At 44.1% G+C, this 21,967-nt stretch overlaps 1 protein-coding gene across 12 annotated transcripts in view; it reads left to right on the forward strand.

Annotated features, from left to right (window-relative positions):
• APBB2 (amyloid beta precursor protein binding family B member 2) overlaps positions 1-21,967 on the forward strand; it is a 368,905-nt gene that overhangs the window by 239,397 nt on the left and 107,541 nt on the right. For 10 of the 12 annotated variants that reach the window (XM_059162904.1, XM_059162883.1, XM_059162840.1 and 7 more), the window contains one exon: positions 15,076-15,284. In XM_059162904.1, the coding sequence (XP_059018887.1) occupies positions 15,076-15,284 (209 nt within the window). The remainder of the gene's footprint in view (positions 1-15,075; positions 15,285-21,967) is intronic. The other 2 variants (XM_059162875.1, XM_059162941.1) reach the window with 1 other exon arrangement.

A 21,967-nucleotide genomic window follows, 5' to 3' on the forward strand; every position in this document is an offset into this window, starting at 1 on the left:
TATTCATTTGAGAGAGAGCACGAGTAGAGGGGGAGAGGGAGAAGGAGAAGCAGACTCCCTCCTGAGCAGGAAAGCCTGAAGCAGGGCTTGAGCCTGGGACCCTCAGATCATGATTTCAGCACAAGGCAGATGTGCTTAACTGACTGAGCCACCCAGGCATCCCAGGTAGCTTCTAAGTTTCACAGGATGAGCTATGCAAAAAGGGAGCCACTCCCAACCACATTCAGTTACCTCCAGGAAACTTACATTGCACACCTACTGTGTGAGAGACATACTCGTGGTACCTTGGTTGATTAAGATCAGAAGAGGAACAGGACTGACCTTTGCTTTAAGTCACTCTGATCTGCTTAATCTGTCACTGACAGCATCTCTAGGACACTGTTTCTGCAATTTCTTGCTTTTGGGAGCCCACAATTTAAATACCAAATAGTTCTTTATCCTAATCTTTACAGATGGGAAGTGCTTCTAAACTTTGAGCCCTTCTTGATTGTTTGAGATTTTTAAGAATAATCATTCCATTTACTTGTCCTTTCCTGGGATTTTGGCTCGATTACCTAATATTGTCTTATGCTAGGTTCTATTTTGAGACACATAAACAAATAACACTTTCTACACGTGCATCCTTGGCAGATGGGATCACACAAATAGCCCTGCCTCTTTTCAGTATCCTCAGCATCTCTGAAAAACCCAGAGCTCTGTACGTCACCACTCTTTCATTGCCAGAAAAGAAGAACGAAGCTGTCACACAGGTGTGGAGCCACTGATTGGTTTTGTCATTTGTTTTCCACTGGAGAATCTTTGCTTTTCTCTCCTGACCTAGATTTGGAGGGATGGGGAGAGGAACACGGTATAGATCAAAGAATTCAAGCCTTGAATTGAACAAATGGCTTCATGTTGCTTGTGGTTGATTGCATCCTGGTAGATATTTTTTGAGGTTTGTAAAAAACTAGGCCCAACATAATTTTGTGCCTTTTTTTTTTTTTTTTTTTTTTTTTTTTTTTTTTTTTTGAGAGAGAGAGAGCGAGCATCAGCAGGGAGAGGGGCAGAAGGAGAAGAGAATCCTCAAGCAGATTCTCCACTGAGTGCAGAGCCTGACGCAGGGCTCAATCCCAGGACCCTGAGATCATGACCTAAGCCGAAATCAAAAGTCAGATGCTTAACCTACTGAGCCACCCAGGCACCCCAGCATTTGGTGTCTTTGACAAGAGTCAGAGATGAGGAACGCCTGGGTGGCTCAATTGGTTGGACAACTGCCTTTGGCTCAGGTTATGATCCCGGAGTCCCGAGATCGAGTTCCGCATCGGGCTCTCAGCTCCACGAGGGAGTCTGCTTCTCTCTATGACCTTCTCCTCACTCATGCTCTCTCTCACTGCCTCTCTCTCAAATAAATAAATAAAATCTTTTTTAAAAAAGAGAGAGATGAGATTAAGATGCTTGGCTTGGCGAGTGATAGAAAATGAATGAGTGATAACAGATGAAGTTACGTTTTAACAATATGCTGTTTTAGAAAGAATTTGGGAGCTTAGGAGTTAGGAACCTTGGTTTCTTAACCCTACCATTAAGATCCTTGTAGGTTTTGGTTTGAATATGAGTTTCCAAAGCTAACCCATTAGAAGCTGTTTCTTTCCTAGGTGCTAATTCAGTTTCCCACCATCGTATTAACGAGTCAGGATCAATTTCACCTGCTAGTAATGCAAGACTCTAAAATAACAGTAGCTTATTACAAAAGAAATTGATTTTTTTTTCATGTAGAAGCCTGACAGTAGCAATTCACCAACCCCAGGAACCCAAATTCCTTGGCTGTACTGCTGCACTATCCCAAGGGTGTAACCTGCTTCCCCGTGGTTCAAGGCACTGTATCTCTTCCAGACAGGGAGAAGACATGTGCCTGCCAGCCATTCTATAAGGAATGTTCTTGAAAACTGCCATATAGTTCTTGTACTTCCTCCCCAGTGATTAGAATGTTATCTCTATGGTCACAGGGAGCTGCAGGGGAGGCTGGGAAATGTATTCTGCATTCTGAGGGGCCAGGTGTCCAGTCATAAGTTTCTTTTGCTTGGAAGAAGACACTGGATATTGACAAAGAACTTTCAGTGTCTCCTGCAGGTGTCTCATTTATGAGACCCCCCTCCCCAACACCACGCTTCTCATAGGCAAAAAGAATCGTACAGAATGGTTTGCCCAGTTAACTTTATTATTTTTTTAAATGTTTACATTTAATGACCTACTGTACAACATAATTACAATTTAGAACAAAAATTACAAAATAAGACCACTGAGATGCAATGTAAAACGTTTATTATCAGTTTATTGCCTTTTTACTTCCAGTGCTTTTTCCAGCTTGCTAAGATTTGATGCTTAGGAAAAAGTTTCTTTTTGATAAACTACATTTATTAGATAACTAAAACTTTGTAAATTTGGGGGGCAAGAAATTAAATTTCTTCTTAACTCCATGGCTCTCTCTCATGTTATTTTATTGGTTGAAATGCATTTATATCCTTTATACACAAAACTGCTTTAAATTCTTTTTTGGTTGAGGTGGAAAATAAATATCTCAAGGAATAATAAAAAATAGCTTTTACCCTGATCTTTTAATTGTGTTTTTTAAAAGGTAATCTCAGGAAAACATTTTTCTCTGAATTCTTCTACCCCATCTGTAGTCTAGAAATCCTGTTTTCTATCAAATATTAAAGTTTGTCCGATAACCACTCTGGCAGATGGAGCAGATTAGTTCAGCTGTGCTAATATATTTTTTTTCTATGAGGGGTAGAGGGTGAGAGAGAGAGAGAATCTTAAGCAGGCTTCATGCCTAGTACCCGACATGGGACTTGAACTCATGACTCTAAGATCATGATGTGAAGTGACATCAAGAGTTGGACACTTAACTGAACAAACCACCTAGGCACCACATGCTGTTATTTTTAAGGGTACTTAACCTTTAAAAATGCACTTAACAAATAGGATGGTTCCCAAACAGAATTACACAGAGATTTCTCCACAGTCAGTGAAGTTTCCCACCATCATCAAGTTAGTTCACGTGGCTGAAATATCTTTCTTCACCTGTAACATAGGAATAAGATCTTTTCTACCTGTGTTGCAGAATTCGGTGGTATAGAATGAGTGTGGAAAAGTTATAGCACTTCAAAAGTCCTATAATGCTCTAGAAATAAATTTTTTGTTTGTGTATCAGAAACAAAATATATACATATATATGTATATATACATATATATATACATATATATATTCCCATATAATCTATGGAAATACTGTTCTGTGTCTCCCACAGATAGACTGATTTTGGAAAAACTAGCATGCATTCACCATACTCTTTGAATGTGCTGATAAAAGATCACATTGTAGTTTGTTGGAGAATACTCTATTTCCTAGCTTCTCAGTAATCATCTTTTGTTCTAATAGGTAACACAGATGAGAAGTCAAGTCCTAGTATACCATCATTTAGAGTAATAATGACCTTGAAGTTGGTAAGGCGACCCCTGGAATCATTTCCACATTGTCCTCTTGCTCCTGTGTGTCTGCCTGAGGAGGTTCTTTGAAGACCCTGACAAAATAATGGGAGAAAAATTGCCTCTATTTAATACAGTTTCAAAGTTGTCTACCTTGAAAGAGTATGGTGCCAGTAGTAATTCTGTCCGTCTGATTGTTTGGAAGCCAAAGAAAGATTCATGCCTGCTGTGGCATTTTGTCTTCCTTTCTCCAATGCTCACTGTGAAATAATAATCAAATAAGGAAGGAAGTTATGTGGTTGGGTTGACCGAGGCTATGGCGGCTGGACACATTCTCTGAATAATGTTGTGCAGTTACCCTTTGCTTAATTTCCATATAATCATAGATCTTTCTAGAACACTGTGTTTAGAATTAGGCACTGAATACCCAAACATCAAAGCAAAGGGCATCAGGTCTGATTTGTTGATCTGGCCAAAGGTACTAATCCCATCTGGTATTGAATAAGATATATTCCTGCTATTTAGTCAGTGAGTGGTACACTCAGACAACTGGAGAGAGGACCAATAGCTCTCTATTAGTGATTTTATAGAACTATGTTGTAATCTTTTTACTTTTTAAAATTATCAAAAAATTGGGGCACCTGGCTGGCCTAGTTGGAAGAGCATGTGACTCTTGATGTCAGGGTCGTGGGTTTGAGCCCCACGTTGGGTCTAGAGATTACTTTTTAGAAAAAAAAAAAAGCTTTTATAAATTAAAAAATAAATAAAATTATTTTTAAAAATGCTGATTTCAAGAGCATGCCTCTTGCATTCATTCTCCATTCATTATTATGAGTAGACTTTTGGATTTTGGAGATTTGTTGTTTCAATACACATTTTTCCCAGCTCTCCTTAGAAAAGTAAAATTGAGGTTACTGAAATGGTCTATAGCTTTCTATAGTAAAGTAAAATATGAAGAAAATATGAAGTAAATATGAGCCTCCACTCGAGTCTTAAGTTTTTTTTCTAAGGTCTTTTTTTCGTGGGCCCATTAAGCCTGTGGTTTCTCAGAGTTGTTTATAAAATTGTGCTACTTTGTACTTTGCGCACACATTAAGAGGAAATCGTGTTCTTCGGTTATATTCCATATCACTTTAAGATTTTAATATCTGATTCCATAACTGGTAGGGAAGTACTTGTTTTATTGTACATTTGGGTATTTAGAATGAGACCTGATGATGATATTTATTTATGTTTTTTTATTTTTTAAAGAGTTTATTTATTTATTTGACAGAGAGAGACAGAGAGAGAGAGAACACAGTCAGGGGGAGAGGGAGAAGCAGGCTTCCTGCTGAGCAGGGAGCGCGATTCAATCCCAGGACCCTGGAATCATGACCTAAGCCGAAGGCAGATGCTTAATGACTGAGCTACTCAGGTGTGCCCCCGCCTTTTTGATGATGCTATTTAAAATAATTTTTAGCCAAGTCCTACGATTAACCTTCGTTTTATGTAGGTTTGTACAGATGAGTGGATATTTACAAATACCAGTTTTTCTTCCAGAAAACTTGCAGCCACTTGCATCTTATGCCTTTTGGTCTTTAAATTTTTCCTTAAAAAAAAATTTTTTTTTAAAGATTTTCTTTATTTGAGAGAGAGAGAAAGAGTGAGTGCGAGCTCGAGCAGAGGGAGCAGCAGAGGGAGAGGAAGAAGCAGGCTGTCCACTGAACAGGGACCCTGATGTGGGGCTCCATCCCAAGACACAGGGGTCATGACGTGAGCCGAAGGCAGATACTCAACAACTGAGCCACCCAGGCGCCCCTTAAGTTTGTCTTTGCACAGTCCTTGACTCATGTATTGTGTTTGGGTTGTGGGGTAATGGTCTCTATTAGTGATTTTATAGAACTATGAAACTATTTCATTTCTGCTTCTTTAATGGTTCCCTACATAATGTAAAACAGCCCTTTCTAGTTAAAGCAGTGCCACGTGCTCAAACCAATGTGTTTTCCATACGCTGCTTCTGAATTGACATGTCGGTGGCAGGTACAATCATCTAGTTGTCTTGATCTATTGGCCGCTATAAACTTGGAGATCTTAGTTCATTTTTAAATGAACTGCCGTTGATGCCCCAAAGCCATGTTTGAATGAAGCCATGAAGAGCTATGAACCAGCATTCACTGAGTGATTACTATGTGCCCAACTCTGTGCTAGGTGCTTTGTTCCCCATCAGCCCTGTGGAGTAGGAGCTGGCCTTGGTTCTTCTGTACTGGAAGCAGACAGGCCCTTAGTAATGAAGCTCTTTGTCACAAGTCACACAGGGAGCCAGCGTGGGAGCCCAGAGTCACGGCTGCTGGCTGACTCTAGAGCGCCTCTCTGTGATAGGAACCTGGCCCTGAACCAATTTTAGTCAACTAAACTTAGCAAAGACCCTGTCTCTGTGAAATTTAAATGAAGAAATTTCATGTTGATCTTATATCAAAATACCTGATAAAAATATACAAAGCGTGTGATGTTACAAGGCCCAAATTTAAGGACTGTTTGAATAGTGAGTTCTTGGAATATTTACTCAAGAATCTTTCACAGAAAAATCCTCAGCTACGAATAGCTTCCTATTTCAAGGACGCGCCCAAAGTTTCATATTAATACTTTAAAGGAAAAATAAGAGAAAAAGTACAAGGAAGCGAATGCTCCTAAAATTGTTAAGAATTTTATTGTAACTGTTAAAAGAATGCCACATGGAAAAGTGCAAACTGAGTACCATGTATAGTTTTCATTCCAGGGTCCCAAATATGCCTTGCAAATAAGTGTCAAGTAGCAGAGGCCCTGAAATTTGGGGGCAAGCTTTCTCTCCCTTGCCCACCTCCTAGTCTGGCAGACGGGTGGGTCAGACTTCTGAGAGCTCACGGATTTGGGACACGAGGGGCTCGTTCCCTTGTTCCCACAGTCATTGTTTTCCAGGTTCTTTGGCTGAGGACAGTTTCACACCATATTCCAAGACAGCCTCCATATGCTCCTGGGAACCCTCAGCAAATCTGTAATAAATGATCTAGGCCTAGGGTCCTGGCTCTGTGCTGTTGTCTCAGGAATTTGTGGATGCAGCTGGAGGGAATCAAGAGTCTTGCTTGTTCTGTCCTGACAAGGAAGTTCTGGGTCCAGAAAAAAAAAAACAGAGGGACTCAGGAGTTGAGAGAGAAAGAAGAGAGCCAAAGGAAGCTGACCACCAGGTCATCAAAAAGAGTTTTAAAGTCAAGGTCAAATACAGGTAGACCCATTTTTCCAAAGTTTGTGCTATGCCACGTTGCTTTTTCAAAAACACCTACATTAGTACCTGTCGGCGCTAAGCCAAAGAAGGAGGATTTTCATTTTTATTTAAAAAGGGGAGAAGTGTTCAGTCTTTGTTTTGCACTGAGCTGTTACAGGGACAACATGCAGCCCCAGCAGCGAGAGCGGCCCCACTAAGCTCCTTCCAGGGACCTACGCTCAGCATCTCAGTATCAACTGGCCATAGCTTTGAACTGTGCTGTGCTTTGTCTCGATTTATTTTGTGCCTCTGTTAGCAAGATATGTCCTGACATATCAGCAAAGCCTAAGAGAGGTGGCTTTTTGGGGTGTAGGAACCCCAAAAATGTTTCCATATAAATTAATGGTAGGGGTGCCTGGGTGGCTCAGTCGGTTAAGCAACTGCCTTCGGCTCGGGTCATGACTTCAGGGTCCTGGGATCGAGTCCCGTATGGGACTCCCTGCTCAGTGGGGAGTATGCTTCTCCCTCTCTCTCTCTCTGACCCCTACTTGTGTACTCTCTCTCTCAAATAAATGAATAAAAATCTTTAAAAAAAATTAATGGTAATTGTTTCTTAGTTTTATGCCATGTTGGCTGATGAAAGGTTTCGTCTACTTTGAGATAGTGAGGGAAACATGTTGTTTGTTTTAAAGCATGTGGCTCCTTTAGGAATAATATTATTCAGGAGATGAGCTAGGAGCAACGACTTTGGAACAGTTTTTTCTTTTCCAAGAATGGCAGCGATGTGCAGTATACTCTTTTGATTTGATTTGAGTATTCATTTATTTAAGAGAGAGGTTGAGCGGGATCACAGAGAGAATCTTAAGACTCAGCACTAGGCAAGGAGCCTGACGTGGGGCTTGATCTCCCAACCCTGAGACCGTGACCTGAGCCAAAACCAAGAGTCAAACGCTTAACTTACTGAGCCAACCAGGTGCCCCCTTTTGGTTTTGGTTTTAAAAACACGGATCACACAAGACCTTCAAGAGTTCCTTTGCATGGGGGGGTAAGTCCCTAGCTCTGGCAGCCTCGAATCTTCCTCTAGACCATTCAGCCCTTGCTCGAGTGACTTTTGGGTTGTAATGATGTGACAGTTTCATTTCCGCGGCCGGGAATGCTGTTCTCATCTCTTCACAGGCCCAGCCCCTTGTAGTGTAGGGATGCATGGCTCCTCAGAGACCTTCCCAGACCACCTTGTTCAGAGAACCCACACCCCTCCCCAGACACATCGATTTGTGACCATACGCCCAGCTTCTAGAATAGTACTTGGCATTTATAGGAGGCCCTCTATCTGAAAAGTGAGTGAATATGTGGATGAGTGAATGACCAAATAAATAGACATTCACACTTTTTATTTTGTGGAGCCAGTAGTTAGATGGAGTCTGATGGGAAAGAGTCACTATCTTTTGGTTCTTAAGCCAGTGGTTCTTAAAAACATGGTCCCCAAACCAGCAGCATGGACTCAGCATCACCTGGGAATTGTTGGAAATGCAGATTTTTAGGCCCTACCCGAGGCCCGTTGAGCCAGAAACTCTGGGGTGGTACCAAGTGATGGCTTCTAGAAGGTTCTCCAAGTGACTCTGATGCTTGAGAACCACTGCCCCAGGTCACTGGTGCAGGAATGGATCCATCTGATGCCCCCTGTATCCCCTGCCCTAAAACAATGCCTGGCACAGAGTAGACGGGACATACTTGCTGGATGAATTACTCTGTCTCCTCTTTCCTCACCCTATGCCTTGCACACTGAAAGTGCTGGGTACGCAAATGTGGAGGGAAGGGAGTGAGTGCCATTCTGAAGACTCCAGGGAAGCCTTTTGTGTTCTGCACTGCAGACCTTGCCAAATTTAGAATCTCAGCTCATCCATTCCTCCTTCCTGTGGCCTCTGGAGCAGCAGAGGAAATTTCCAGCTGCTGCTAGATGCTAATTTGTTCTCATCTGACACTTGGGTTCCTGCAAGTTAGCACAGGGGAGAGGATAATTGGAGGTGGGCTTACCTCTCATGCAGCTCCACTGGGGAGGGGGAAGGAGATTGGGGAGTGGGTTCCTGTGAAGATGAAGTTGAAGACGAAGCCAGGTGCAGCCAGGTCCACAGCTCTGGCGCCTGAGGTGGCTGGAAGGGGCGGGTCTTTGTGGCTCACAGATGGGCTCCTTGTTCCCACACCAAGTATTGGCCCAGGAGGCTCTTAGCACAAGAGGGACTTTCTGGGGCTCTCAGCCCTGCTATTTTTATACTGACTTCCAAGCCCTGCTTCCAGAATGACACCACAAACAACAAAGGGCCACAGAGCCACTTTGAAAGGGCACCCATGGCTTTTAGTCCCTTCTGCTGAACCATCTGGTCAGCCTGGGACAGTGCCTTCGGTCAGATGCAGTAATGACAGATCGGAGCCACTGGTAGGTGCAAGATCCTGTAGGGAGGGCAAGCAGGACAGCTAGTTGGGATCCTAGTGTCCGCAGTGTGCCTGAGGTTGGAATTTGATCCCTGGGCTCCTGATGGGGTTGGGCTGCTGATCTGCGGTTGCCCAGATGACGGAAAGCAGAAGCCAGAGGGAGTCCCAGAAAGGAGGATCCTATGGAAAGCCGACACTGGCAGTGGCCTTCTGTGGACTGACCTAGACACAGGGGTGGTTCAGGGCTCAGAGCCAGTCCTCTGTGCTCTTGTTTTAGTATTTGATGTTGGTCAGGTCCTCAAGCTGGTCTCAGAGCCCCAGACTTCCAGCCATTGTGTTCTTTGGTTTTCACCACTATTTATTCATGTTCTCAATTCCCCCAAGCCGTCAGGTGTCTGAAGAAGTACCTTCCATGTAAACATGGGGACATAGTTTCTCCCCTTGGCTTTAAACCAAACACCTGTCCTCCCAGAGACGACATCACTGTGTTCTTCAGAGGGTAGCTGTGGGCCCTCCACGAGCTCCCGCGGTAAAGAAGGAATAAAGGATCCGGGTGCTTTGGCCTGCAGTCAGTGTCAGGACCCTTGTTACCTTTTTCGTTAATGGCAGTATTGTTACCCTCTCTTAGAACCTTCTGGCAATGCTGATAGCCCTTGGGCCTGGATTCTTGTTCTGGCTTGCTAATAGTCCCTCCCTCGCCTTCTAGCTGGTATTGGCGTGAATGAGCATTAAATGTGGTAGCGTAGGTGAAGGTGTGCTTTACTTTATGGGTAAGGGACTTTTTTTTTTTTTTTTTTTTTTTTTGTAATGAAGGCCCTAGACCCACAGTGGGAGAAAATACTCAGGAATCAGACAAAAACAAGGCAACTTTATTCCTCTGGGGTTGGTTTGTATTTGAGAGAAACCTAGGAAAAGTTGAGCACATCTGCTTTATATAGATAGATAGATAGATAGATAGATAGATAGATTTTATTCATTTATTTCGGTGAGAGAGAGAGAGGGAGCATGAGCGGGAGAGAGGAGCAGAAGGAGAGAAACGGACTCCCTGCTAAGCAGGGAGCCAGATTCTGGGCTCAGTTCCAGAATCCCAAAATCATGACCTTAGCCGAAGGCAGAAGCTTAACTGACTGAGCCACGCGGGTGTCCCACAAATCTGCTTTAAAGGAGATGACAGGGGACATGAGTCTTTACTTTTTAAATTATGAAATATTTGGTTTTTTCTTACACGTTAATTGAGAGACAGACATTGGAAGAAAGGAAGGTGTTGGCCGAGCCACGGCCAGCCAGGGGAGAAGCCCCGCAAGGTAGAGTAGGTAGAATCTAGAACCCGGTCTGACCTGACCTCCTCGGGTCCTTAGAGCCCAGTCCTCCTAAGGGAGTCTGGTGGACCTTCTTCTCCAGAGAAAGAGTGACCTTCAGATTATCTTCTTTTATCTTTATTCTTTGAACCATGATAATCACATAATCCCATAAATTCCATCGTGAGCATTTTTCTTTGGACATAGAAAATACTTTTTATGGTGGGTTTAATAAACTTAATATATTACATTGTTGGTTTCAGAGACCTATGATGATATCTAATAATAATAGCAATAATAGGGGCACCTGGGTGGCTCATTCCTTAGGTGTCTGCCTTCAGCTCACGTCATGATCCCAGGGTCCTGGGATTGAGTCCCACATCGGGCTCCCTTTTGGGTGGGAAGCCTGCTTCTCCCTCTCCCACTCCCACTGCTCATGTTCTCTCTCTCTGTCAAATAAGTAAATAATCTTTAAAGAAAAATAATAGCAATAACAGTGAACATTTTTTAAAAATACTTATTTGAGAGAGAAAGAGCTAGGGGCGGGAGAAGGCCAGAGAGAGAAAGAGAGAATCTCAGGCAGACTCCTCACTGATCACAGAGCCCAGTATTGGGCTCGATCCCACGCCCCCGAGATCATGACCTGAGCCGAAACCAAGAGTTGGACACTTAAATACCTGAGCCTCCCAGGCACCCCTAATGGTGAACATTTATGCGGTAAATATGCCTATTCTACGTCAACCTTTCTTCTGAGTGTTTTACACAATACCCAGTGATGTGGTAGATACCGTTTTGACCCCCATTTTCCAGATAAGGAAGCCCAGAGAGATTGAGTAACTTGGTGGAGATCTTTCAGACAACCAGTGGCGGAGCTGAAATACCGAGGCCCCATACTGAGTTCACACTCGGCTGCTGTGCCAACGGTGCAACACTATATTCAGAGTCTTTGCTGAGTCCCCTCATGTCTAGTTTTACCGGAGTATTTAAAAATACTCTCCAGGCTTTCTAGAGAGCTCTCCGTTTTAACTCTCCTGTAGTCTTTCCTTAAGTAACCCCCTTCTGCACCAACAGAATCGGTCTGCGTTCTAGTCCTGAGGTTGGATGACTGGGGTGAAATCCCATGATTTGCGTCCAGTGCTGACTGGATCTTGTTCCACAGTGGCTCACCCAAAAAGAAGAGTTCTCTAGGATGGAAGTCCTTTAGGATATTCCCACGGAAAACTAAGAATACTGTGACTTCAGAACTCCGGGCAGACCTGTCAGGAAGCAGGGCATGACAGACAACGCAATTTGAAGAAACTTCTGAGATCAGAAGGGCAATGAGACCATCAGACATCATTTCCTTTCTGCAACCTCAGCTCCTTGGCCATCAGCAAAGCTTCACTAAGTAGTTTTATGAGAATCAAAAGGGGTTGGAACTTTCTCCTTTTACCACCTGGTGTTTATAGATCTTTCCTGTATCGATTGAGTCTGCAGGCCCTTCTTCATGCCGTATGCACTGTGGTACTCGTATGAGGACAGCTGTTTTAAGCGGCTTTGCAGTATTTTGAATTATCTTTTGACAGAAGTGGCTTCTTAAGATTTAGCTGTCTTGGCCTCACTGTACTTTTGCTTTAGCTATGGTTTCAAACTTTATTTTAAACAATAACAATAATAATAAACCTCATCCCTGTTTTCAAGGAAAATTGTACATACAAGACCAGTATTGGAAACAAATAGAAATCGTGCTATTGTGGTCAGAAGGGTCTGGAAGGGCCTGGAATCCTGCCTGCCTGCACCACGGTCTTACTCCCAATTTGATGATAACAGTTGAAAACCACGAACCTGTTGAGTAAGGTCCAACGTACTTATTTAAATCTGTACATAATTTAATGTAGGAAAACAAAGGAAATAGGGCGGGTATTTAGGTTAAACAGAATGAACTGTAATGAGACTGAAGGCATATTCTTACTATTCCCTGTGGAACCTATCAATTAAAAAAAAATACATAAAACCAGAGTCTCAACTCAAAGTCTCTTGGCCACCAGCCCAGGACTCTTTCCAGTTTTTCATATTACATTTCCTTTTATCCATAAGAAATTCACATACACCATCAAGGTGAAGTAGACATTGCTCTTCCTGGGGGTTGTGAAATTGCTCTGTTTTGTGGAATCGCACAGAACTGATTTCTTCAGAATTCTGCTTTTGCTAAGATCCAGGTCCCATCATTCAAAGATTTCATTCATTCATTCATTCATTCATTCATTCATTCCTCCTTCCTTGTTTATTCTTCCATCCGTCCACCATCCATCCAACTCACTGAACACTTGCCATGCTAGGTATTGGGAATATGATGATGTACAGACAGATACAATGTCTCTTTGCCCTCACAGGACTTATATCCCTTAAAACCCAATGTGGGCTGATGCAGAAGGAGTTCTGTAAATGTTTCTGAAACTGTTAATATTATTGTAGATGTGCCGACCTCACTTTCTCCATCATAATCATGTCACTATTAATCAGTTTTTAGCAACAATAAATTCCCTTTTAATTTTTATTCCAACAAAATCTCAGCAGAGATTTTGGTTTCTGTCCTTGGTCTGACATGATTTCATATTCTGATACATGCTCATATCCCAGCTGTAGAGACAACTGGGATAAATGTATAAAACTCAGGCCCTTGGATCTCAAAAACCATCGAAATGATACCTAGCATCCTCTTTATGTCCGTTCAAGTCCTACAGCTTGGCTCCATAAGCCACTAGTATGGGACAAGGAAATACCCTTGGTAGGATTTTCCCCCTCTTAATCCGGACACCCATGTATTTTATTTTTCCTGCCCCCGTTGAGATGCGAAAAGCCAAAACAACCCCCTAAAAAGGAGACAGGACAAAGTTGTGTATGCATGTTTGTTTCAAGTGGTTTCTGAAAATTTGGGGTAAGTTGAAATTATTTAATTATGCTTAATTTCCTGTCGGGGGAGGGGAACTTTCCATCATAATTTGAGACGAGTGGCAGATTGGCCTCCGGCAGATTTAAATGAGAAACGTGAACGCTGGGATGCCAGACAGGCGCATGAATGCACATCTGTGCCCTTAGTCTTAATCAGTCTCTTTGTTTGGTTCCTTCTCCCCTCCTTGCGCTGCCCACGTGATGCAGGGAGCTTTGCGCAGAGCGAGGCCCACGTGCTTCTCTCTTGAATTACTGAGACGAGCCCCTGGCTCTTGCCCACGGCCCCACTGGAAAAGGGCCCGATCCATAGAAAAAAGTGATCCCCAGATTGAAACACAGGTTTCTTAAGTTTTCCTCCCTACGTGCCTAGGTTGATACAGCTGCCTGCGATTTCCCCACCATGCCTCTGTCTCTGTGGGTTTCCTCCGCTACTTCTTTTTTTTTTTTTTTTAAAGATTGTGTTTATATGACAGAGATCACAAGTAGGCAGAGAGGCAGGCAGAGACAGAGCGGGGTAAGCAGGCTCCCCACTATGCAGAGAGCCTGATGTGGGGCTCCATCGAAGGACCCTGAGATTATGACCTGAGCCAAAGGCAGTAGCTTAAACCACTGCGCCACCCAGGCACGCCTCCTTCTCTATTTCTTTGCCTCTCCTCTTTTCTCTTCAATTCATCTCATATTCAACTCAAAAAGGCCAAAATGAGATTCTGAAAAGCACATAAGTATTTAGTAAACTGATAAAATATTGAAACAGGCCAGGGATTGCCCAGCACCTGTATTTTATTCCCACCCACCCCCCCAACTAAGACTCCACAGTGTTTAAAACATTATTTTTTTGAATTTGAACACCTTGGAATTTGCGCCTGCTTTCCAGTTTGCCACAATCCCCACCCTTCTCTATTGTCCACACCTACCCTCCTTCCTGTATTTATGTTACTAGTCTTGAATTCCAAGGCTTCTCCGTCTGCCTTCCTTAGGAATCTTCTGGGTGCAATTTAGAATTCTAGAGCATTACAAAAGACATTGCTGCTTTGTAGATGTTTACCGTCAAATGGGAGGAGTTGTGGAAGCCAAGGAAGATATAAATACAGTACTCGTTTACAGAAAGCAGTTTTAAAAAAAAAAATGAAAGTTATGCTCATTGCTGAGAATGGTGTAAGATGCCAACCAGTAAGTCTTACTGATTTATAGAGGAGTCAGGGGATTTTGTGTGTAACCTTGCAAATTTTGCTTGGGTAGTTGATTTTGGCTAATGGAGCTTTAACTGGTTCCTAGGGTTCTTTTTTTTTTTTTTTTTTTTTTTTAAGAATTTATTTATTTGACACACAGGGAGAGAAATCACAAGTAGGCAGAGAGGGAGGCAAAGGGAGAGGGGGAAGCAGGCTCCCTGCTGAGCAGAGAGCCCGATGCGGGGCTCGATCCCAGGACCCTGGGATCATGACTTGAGCTGTAGGCAGAAGTTTAACCCACTGAGCTACCCAGGTGCCCCACAGGGTTCTTGAAGCTGGAAGATGATGAGGTCATGGGTTCTTTATGTCTGTATTCTCAAGGGTCAGTCTTCATTTCTTTCCATATGGTTCCCTTTATCATACTTCGGGTCCGCAGGATGGCTTCAGTTCTCGTTAGTGCTATGGGCATACCTGCCTGTGGAACTCTCCAGACTACTAGTGCCGAAAATGCAACACTGTCATTGTTTCCTCTTTTAAGAAAACCCTCTTGTTTTCCATTTCTCAGCAGATATATGGAGTGATCACTCCTTTCAGACCGATCCAGATTTGCCGCCCGGCTGGAAGAGAATCAACGACATTGCTGGGACCTACTATTGGCACATACCAACAGGGACGACTCAGTGGGAACGCCCCGTCTCCATCCCAGGCGACCGTCACGGTTCTAGGAAAGGGTCACTTAGTTCTGTAACGTCATCTCCCACCCCAGAGCACGAGGTAAAATGGACTATCTTTTTAACAGCTTAGTAGGGTGGCTGTGACTTGTGTGATTTCTCTTTAGACTTGTTGCTTCTGCCCTAGCAGGCCATCGAGGTAAGTTTTTTGATTATCATACATCCTGCATTTGAGACCCCAAAATGCTTCCTCTTAGCGTAAATAGCGGTAATGACCATCGCTCAGGGATGTCTTCATTTTTTTCGTGGCTTTTGGGCTCTGGAAAACAGCATTGTAGGTCGAGAAAGTAAGGGAGGCTGATTAATGAGAAGTGGTTAAGATTCCCTAGAGCTCACTGAACTGACACTTTGCTCTGCAGGTGCCTTTGCTGGCTGCTGCTCCAATAAAATATTTACACACGGAAGAAGGTCCCTTGGCCAGACGTGTTATAATTACTGTATATCTTGGGTCCATTTGACTACATGGAAGTGGAGTCTATAAGAATCACCCTGGAGAGCCCTTCCATGCATAATTTCTAATTTTTTTTATAAGGATCTGTTTATTTAGCAGAAGTGACATGATTTTAGACATAAATAGCAACATAAATTTCTGCTGTCCCCAAGGAGGAAACGTGATGTTTAAACAAAGAATTGAGGCATGAAAAAAATAATTGCACTGTGGTATTTCCTAATACAGAGATTCTTGGGGTGAACCTTGGTGAATCCTGGCGACAAAATATTCAAGAGCGTGGCCTTTGGAAAAGGTTACAGTTAAGCAATGGCTTTTTCCAGAAAAGCAGTTAGAGCCCTAACACACAGCCTGTCTGACCACAGCCTTTCGTTCTTCTGACCTTGAGGCTTTGGAGGGTATCCGAACCAGTCCCTCCCCAGCAGAGCGCCTCCATGTCCTCACGACCATTCTTACGCTTCCTGGCTTTGGAAGTAGACGGTATCTTGTTTCTCACATCTGGGCTTACAGACTTGCTCTCCTCTGGGAGGTAGTAAGACCCACATTCCAAGTGCGTTCCTGCTAGTACGGGCTTCAGCACCTCCCTTCCCCAGTCGGGGCCTCAGATTTTCGATCTTTCGAGTGACAGGTTGGGGTGAGCTATTCCCTCCGTGCAAGACAAGGGCCTCAGTTGGTTGGCCCTTGAGTGAGATCATCAGGCACGTGCTTCCACACTACTGAACCATGTGGGACTTTGTTGCTTATCACTGGGGGGCCCTGGTAACTTTTTATTGAAGTCTCATGTTGCTCTTTGCCAAGCAAATTCCATCAGTTATTCACCTTGCGTTAGGTGTGCTGGGGACTAAGATAAACCTCAAGGCGCTTGCATGAGAGGTAGTCCTCCTCCCTTCCCAGCCTAATTGTGTCCTGGCCTTTCTCCCCGGACCACCGAGTGCCTCCCAGAAGCCGAGCCAGACAGGATACAACCTCTGCTCTCCCTAAGGAGCAGACACCGTCTCTCTTTCTCACCTGTACATCTTTTCTTTTGGCATCAGATTTTCTTTCTCTGTTCCAGGGCTTTGTTCCCCTGTTACGACCTTTATCCATCTTCACCTGGGTGCCCTACGGCCATACGAGGACAGGAGAGGGCCAGCTGATCCCCAGTATCCATACATTACAGACAGAGAAACTGAGGTGCAGACAGGTCGGTGACCAGTGATACCACTGGGTCCAGAACTCAGAGATTCCAAATGCTCCCGGATCCTAGACCACATTTGTTCTCCCTGAGCTTCGCTCTCTCACTTGTTCCCTTGTTCTGGCCCACTGTGCTTTCTCAGTGTCCCAGAAGTGAGATGAGGCTCTCTTTGAGATGTCACTTTTGTCCCAGCAACTTTTGTCCTCTGCAGGTAGAAGAAATGAAGTTCTCCTTAAAGCCTGTCTCCTGAGGCCAAGGCATGGGTGTGATCAAGTCCAAGGAGGGCAGCCCAAGGTTTATGGGACGCTGGATTTTTATTTCTTCGATAAATGTGGCAGGGTTTTGCTGCCATGTTTTCTGCAGAAAATTTTGGGAAGTGTGCATCACAGGTGGGCAGCTGGCCCTGGGGAAGGATGGTCAGGTAGCACAGTCCACTGCTAATCCCTGAGCTTCCTTCTGATCCCACACGGGCCTATTCTTTCCCCTTCTCTACACCCGCTTCCCATTCCCATCCTGGCGGCCTCTCAGGGCCCCTTCCCAGACTCAGACTTTGTCCCACGGCCCTTGCTTCCTGCTTCCTCTCTTAGAGTTCAGTGTTCCCTTAAAGTATCCACAGCACTCAGCGTCCTTGTTGTGGCTTTCAGTGTATTTTCACAAATGCCCTCTCACTTGTTCCCTTCAAGACAGAGAGGACAGCTAATATGTTCCTTATTTAAGGAAAGAGTTAACTAAAGCTCTGAGTGCTGCAACCGTGCAGCTGGGGTAGGAGGGGGCGTGGGTCTAGTTCTTGGCCTTGGATGCTGTGTCCCGGTTCTATGTGAGTTTCTACCTTGCTGCGCTTCTCATGCCTCTCTTCTGCTCTTGACCATGCCATCGTGTTGACCTTCTCCCTCCAAGGAACTTTGTGAAAGCATGTGTCGTTTTAAGCTTCAGAGAGAGAACACATGCTCCGCTCCTATCCAGTAGACCAATGGAATATGCTTCCCATCAGCTTTTTGATTTTTCACTTCATACACTATTTTCCCCCATACATAAGACCATTACATCCAAGAACCGTGCACATTTATAAGGCAGTATGTTAAAATCCTAGAAGCAAATCCTAGAAGCAAAGGTGAGCAGGTAGAAGAGGAGGGAGAGCAGGGGAGAGACCCAGCCTGCTGTATACCCAGGACGTGTAGACGCTGACTCGATATTAAGCCAAAGGCACCAAGGGTAATGAAGTGTTGATGGTGCCAAGCTCATGCCCCATCTCACAACTCCCAGTAGAACCCTGCGCTTCTGGTACTGCCCTTGTCATTTGCTTTGTGAATTTGACCACACCAAGACTGAGAGGCGAAGCTTGCCCTAGGTCACACACCTACTGGTGGTGGAATGAAGCTTCAGTGAAGGTCTGCAGACCTGGCCCCCGCCCCAGGCTTCACAGTTCCTTTGGAGGGGGCGGGGAGAGGGGAGGGACTGGTGAGAGTCACAGCTTTTCATCTCAACCCTAGGGTCGGCAGTGTCCTATGCAGAGCCTTCTAGAAAACGACTTCTCTTAATAACATTGTCTCAGGTGCTAATGACAGTAGAAGAGAAATGATGATTTCTCTGACACCGTTTCTTTGATCCCTTAATGGAATCTATTTCATACTAATTTGGAACCTTGAGAGAAAGCAAAATGTTAAGGACGAGAAGAAACTTGTAATATGTCAGGTTAGAAATCCATATTTTATTTAGCTTCCCCCATCCCCGCCCCAAGCTTTTTTGTTGGGTTGGGGGGGAACTCAAGTAAGTGCCAAATCTGTTGATTCTGCTTCACAAAAGTTTAATACTGAAAGCTTCCTTACAGTTTAAAATTTTTACATTTCACATTCCAGAGTTCACTGGGGAAGTGCTAATAATGGGTAATGTCTCCTCTGTGTATGCCAGGAGTATTTTCTAAAGTTTATAAACTAGCCAGGAAGCATTTGCTATTGAAATTGGGCCCACAGTGATCTCCCCGACCCCCGGTGCCTCCAGTCAATTGACTTGTTCCAAATTACTTGGATGTCGAATTTTAGAAAAAAGGAGCCATACAAAGTATTTTTATGAATCACTGTTGGCCTATAGGCAAGTCTTGCCTTATAGTGTTTCCAACTGAAGGGATTCCTGGTTCCTAAAGAGGAGAAGTATGGAGGAGAAAGTGCGTCTGAAGTGAGCGGAGGTGGGATTGTTTCTCAGAACACTCCATTCTCGCTGCGACATTCCCGGGGTCTGTCAGGGCCCTGAGCCGCTAACTCCCTAGGAGGGAAAATTCCATGTATTATGTTAGAACCTGTGGAATTTCATATAAATTTAGAAATAAGATGAAAACATAAAGGAGCTATTCTGTCATCTTTTTACTAAACTCTTGACTCAATCATGACTGCAGAGAACCTTCTAGAAGGGCCTAGTGAATGCTGTTGGCAGCGATTCTCAGCCTGTGAGCCAAGGACAGTGGCCAAGGTGACCTCTGAGGCTTGTAGAATATTTTGATTCCTTGGTCCCTCCCCGAGGCCACTGAGCTGGACTTTCTAGGTGTGGGACCTGGAAATCTGCGTTTATCATAAACTTTCCAGGTGATTCTACATAAAGAGAGTGCAAGAGCTGGTCCTCTAATCTCCTCGTCTTTGTTTGTATGTCACTGCCCCTTCCGACTCAGCCCAGCTTCTCCTAGGAATTACTGCTCCCATTCCTCCGCTTAGAAAGCCCTTTATCTGATGATGTCTTTTTTTTTTTTAAATTAACATATAATGTATTATTACCCCTAGGGGTACAGGTCTGTGAACGTGATGTCTTTTTATAGTATTATTACTTGCAGCATGTCGGTCTCCCTCCTTGGGGTGGATGTGAGGATCTGTCCCCCCTCATCTTGTGTCCCCCACACCTGGCACTGCGTCCAGTACCTGGTGAAGCTGAATGAAGGAATAAACCAGGTTCATGGCTGGACGAGTTCTTAGTTGACTTGCTGTAGCAGCAAAGCCAGCACTGGAGCCCCAGGTCCACTCCTGACCATCCTTTGGCTCACAAAGATGAATTTTTTTTTTTTTTAAGATTTTTAAAATTTTTATTTATTTGACAGACAGAGATCACAAGTAGGCAGAGAAGCAGGTAGAGAGTGAGAGAAGAGGAAGCAGGCTCCCTGCCGAGCAGAGAACCCAATATGGGGCTCGAACCCAGGACCTTGGGATCATGACCTGAGCCGAAGGCAGAGGCTTTAACCCACTGAGCCACCCAAGCGCCCACAAAGATGAATTTAATTGCACACGTATTTGTCAATCTGTTTACTAGTTTGATTTTTTTTTTAAACTTCTCTGGGTTATGTTTGCATGACACACCACAGCTCTGTTCTTCTGATAGTGCTGCATCCAACAAAACACAGAAAGCATTTTAAGAAGTCTGAAAAGGTGGACACATCTATGGTCAATGCTCTTTCACATCGCCTGGCCTGTTCCTTAACGTCCCAACGTTCCAGGCTCTGCCATTTATCATCAAGGCCACACGTACTGAGACTTAGGTCTCAAGAAGACGATCAAGAAGCATGATTCAAGGGGCGCCTGGGTGGCTCAGTGGGTTAAGAAGCATGATTCATAACACTTTATAGTCTGTAGGTACCTGTTTTTCATTCTTACCAATGGCCGCCTTTTTTTTTCCCTCCCTGGAAAGAGAGAGCAGATAGGGGAACGGCCATGTCTGGGACTCCGGGCAGGCAGTCCCTATGTTAAGGGCTCATGCTGTCGATCTGTTTGTCCACACTCTGTTGGTGAGGTCTCCGTAGCACTGTTTCCTAGACAAGGAACTGAGGTCACAGAGCAGGTGAGAGCAGAGGCAGGATTTGAATCCGGGCTTTGCGGCAGAACTTCTGAAGCCCACGCACGTGGAGGTGATGATTGCAGCTTCCGTCAAAGTCACTAGGGAATGTTCTTTTGCTTTCCTCTCTGCCTGGTTCACAGCAGGCTCACCTTCCATGCTTGCTCCCCAGGTTACATTCTGATACTGCTTCTTAGAACCTTTCTCATCCCCTCGGACCGCATCCTCAAGACTATGGTGTTGACGTTGTCCACTCCAGTGTTCTCTTTCTTCCAGTAGAATGACAATGCATCATTTTCCTATGATTGAAGAATTGCTTTCTGAGATCCCAGGAGAGAAATAAGGATGAAAAAAAAGTCAAGGTTATTCAATTGGATTCCCTTAGTGGGTCCACCGTCACACAGATTCACTGTGAGGTCATGAAAGGCACCATGCTGAAAGGTCATGAAGGGTCATGATAGACACCATGCCCCAGGAGATAGGTCAGTCCCCAGGGACGCTACCGCCTTTGAGTTGCTAAGGCTTCAGGGCTTTCCCAGAACTCAGTGTGATCACTTTGGTCAGGAGGAGGGGAGCTTCACCCGGTCAAGGTCAAGAAAAGCACCAGGAGACTATGTCCCTACCTGTAACTCTGGCTCAAGAACATTCCATGGTGCAAAGATTTAGCTGCATTGCCTCAGAGATTATCAGTTGGAAACTTACTGGTAATGGAACACGGTCTCTGTTCTTCCTTGACTAGCTTTGTCCCTGTCCGACGTCCTTGTCCTTCCAGAGGCGCAGTGCCCACCCGCCTTTCCCTCTGTCACTGTCTTTCTCTTTTTCTCATCTCTTCATTCATCTCTCACTCACGCCATGCAGACTTTCGGTAGAACCAAACAGTCTCTTCCGGGTGTCTTTAAAAAAAAAGATTAGCTAAAATGTTGTATTCTCTCTTCTTTAAAAAAAATTAGATGTATAGAATGTGTGGTTCTTAAAACTCAAGACAGATTGTTGTTGTCTTTTGTTGCCCTTAATTTAAAAAAAGAAAAGAAAAATTATGGTCACTTCTATAGGGGAGAAAATTTCGAAAAATGAGTGCTTGTAGATATAGGAGGGGAAAGGGTCTTTTGTCCTAATCATAACATAGGTTCTGTTAGTCCTTACTTGAGTTTTGTACTAAAGGGTTTCTTTAAGAGCCCCCATGTTATTTTAGCTTTTGAATAATTGGCGTATGCGACCTTTATTTTATTTAAATCTGTAAGAGGTGATTGTTGGAAGTTTGCCAGCTGACTCATGTCTCCGTAGCATAAGAGCTGGA

Source organism: Mustela lutreola, chromosome 1, assembly GCF_030435805.1.
Source record: "Mustela lutreola isolate mMusLut2 chromosome 1, mMusLut2.pri, whole genome shotgun sequence".
Taxonomy (NCBI): domain Eukaryota; kingdom Metazoa; phylum Chordata; class Mammalia; order Carnivora; family Mustelidae; genus Mustela; species Mustela lutreola.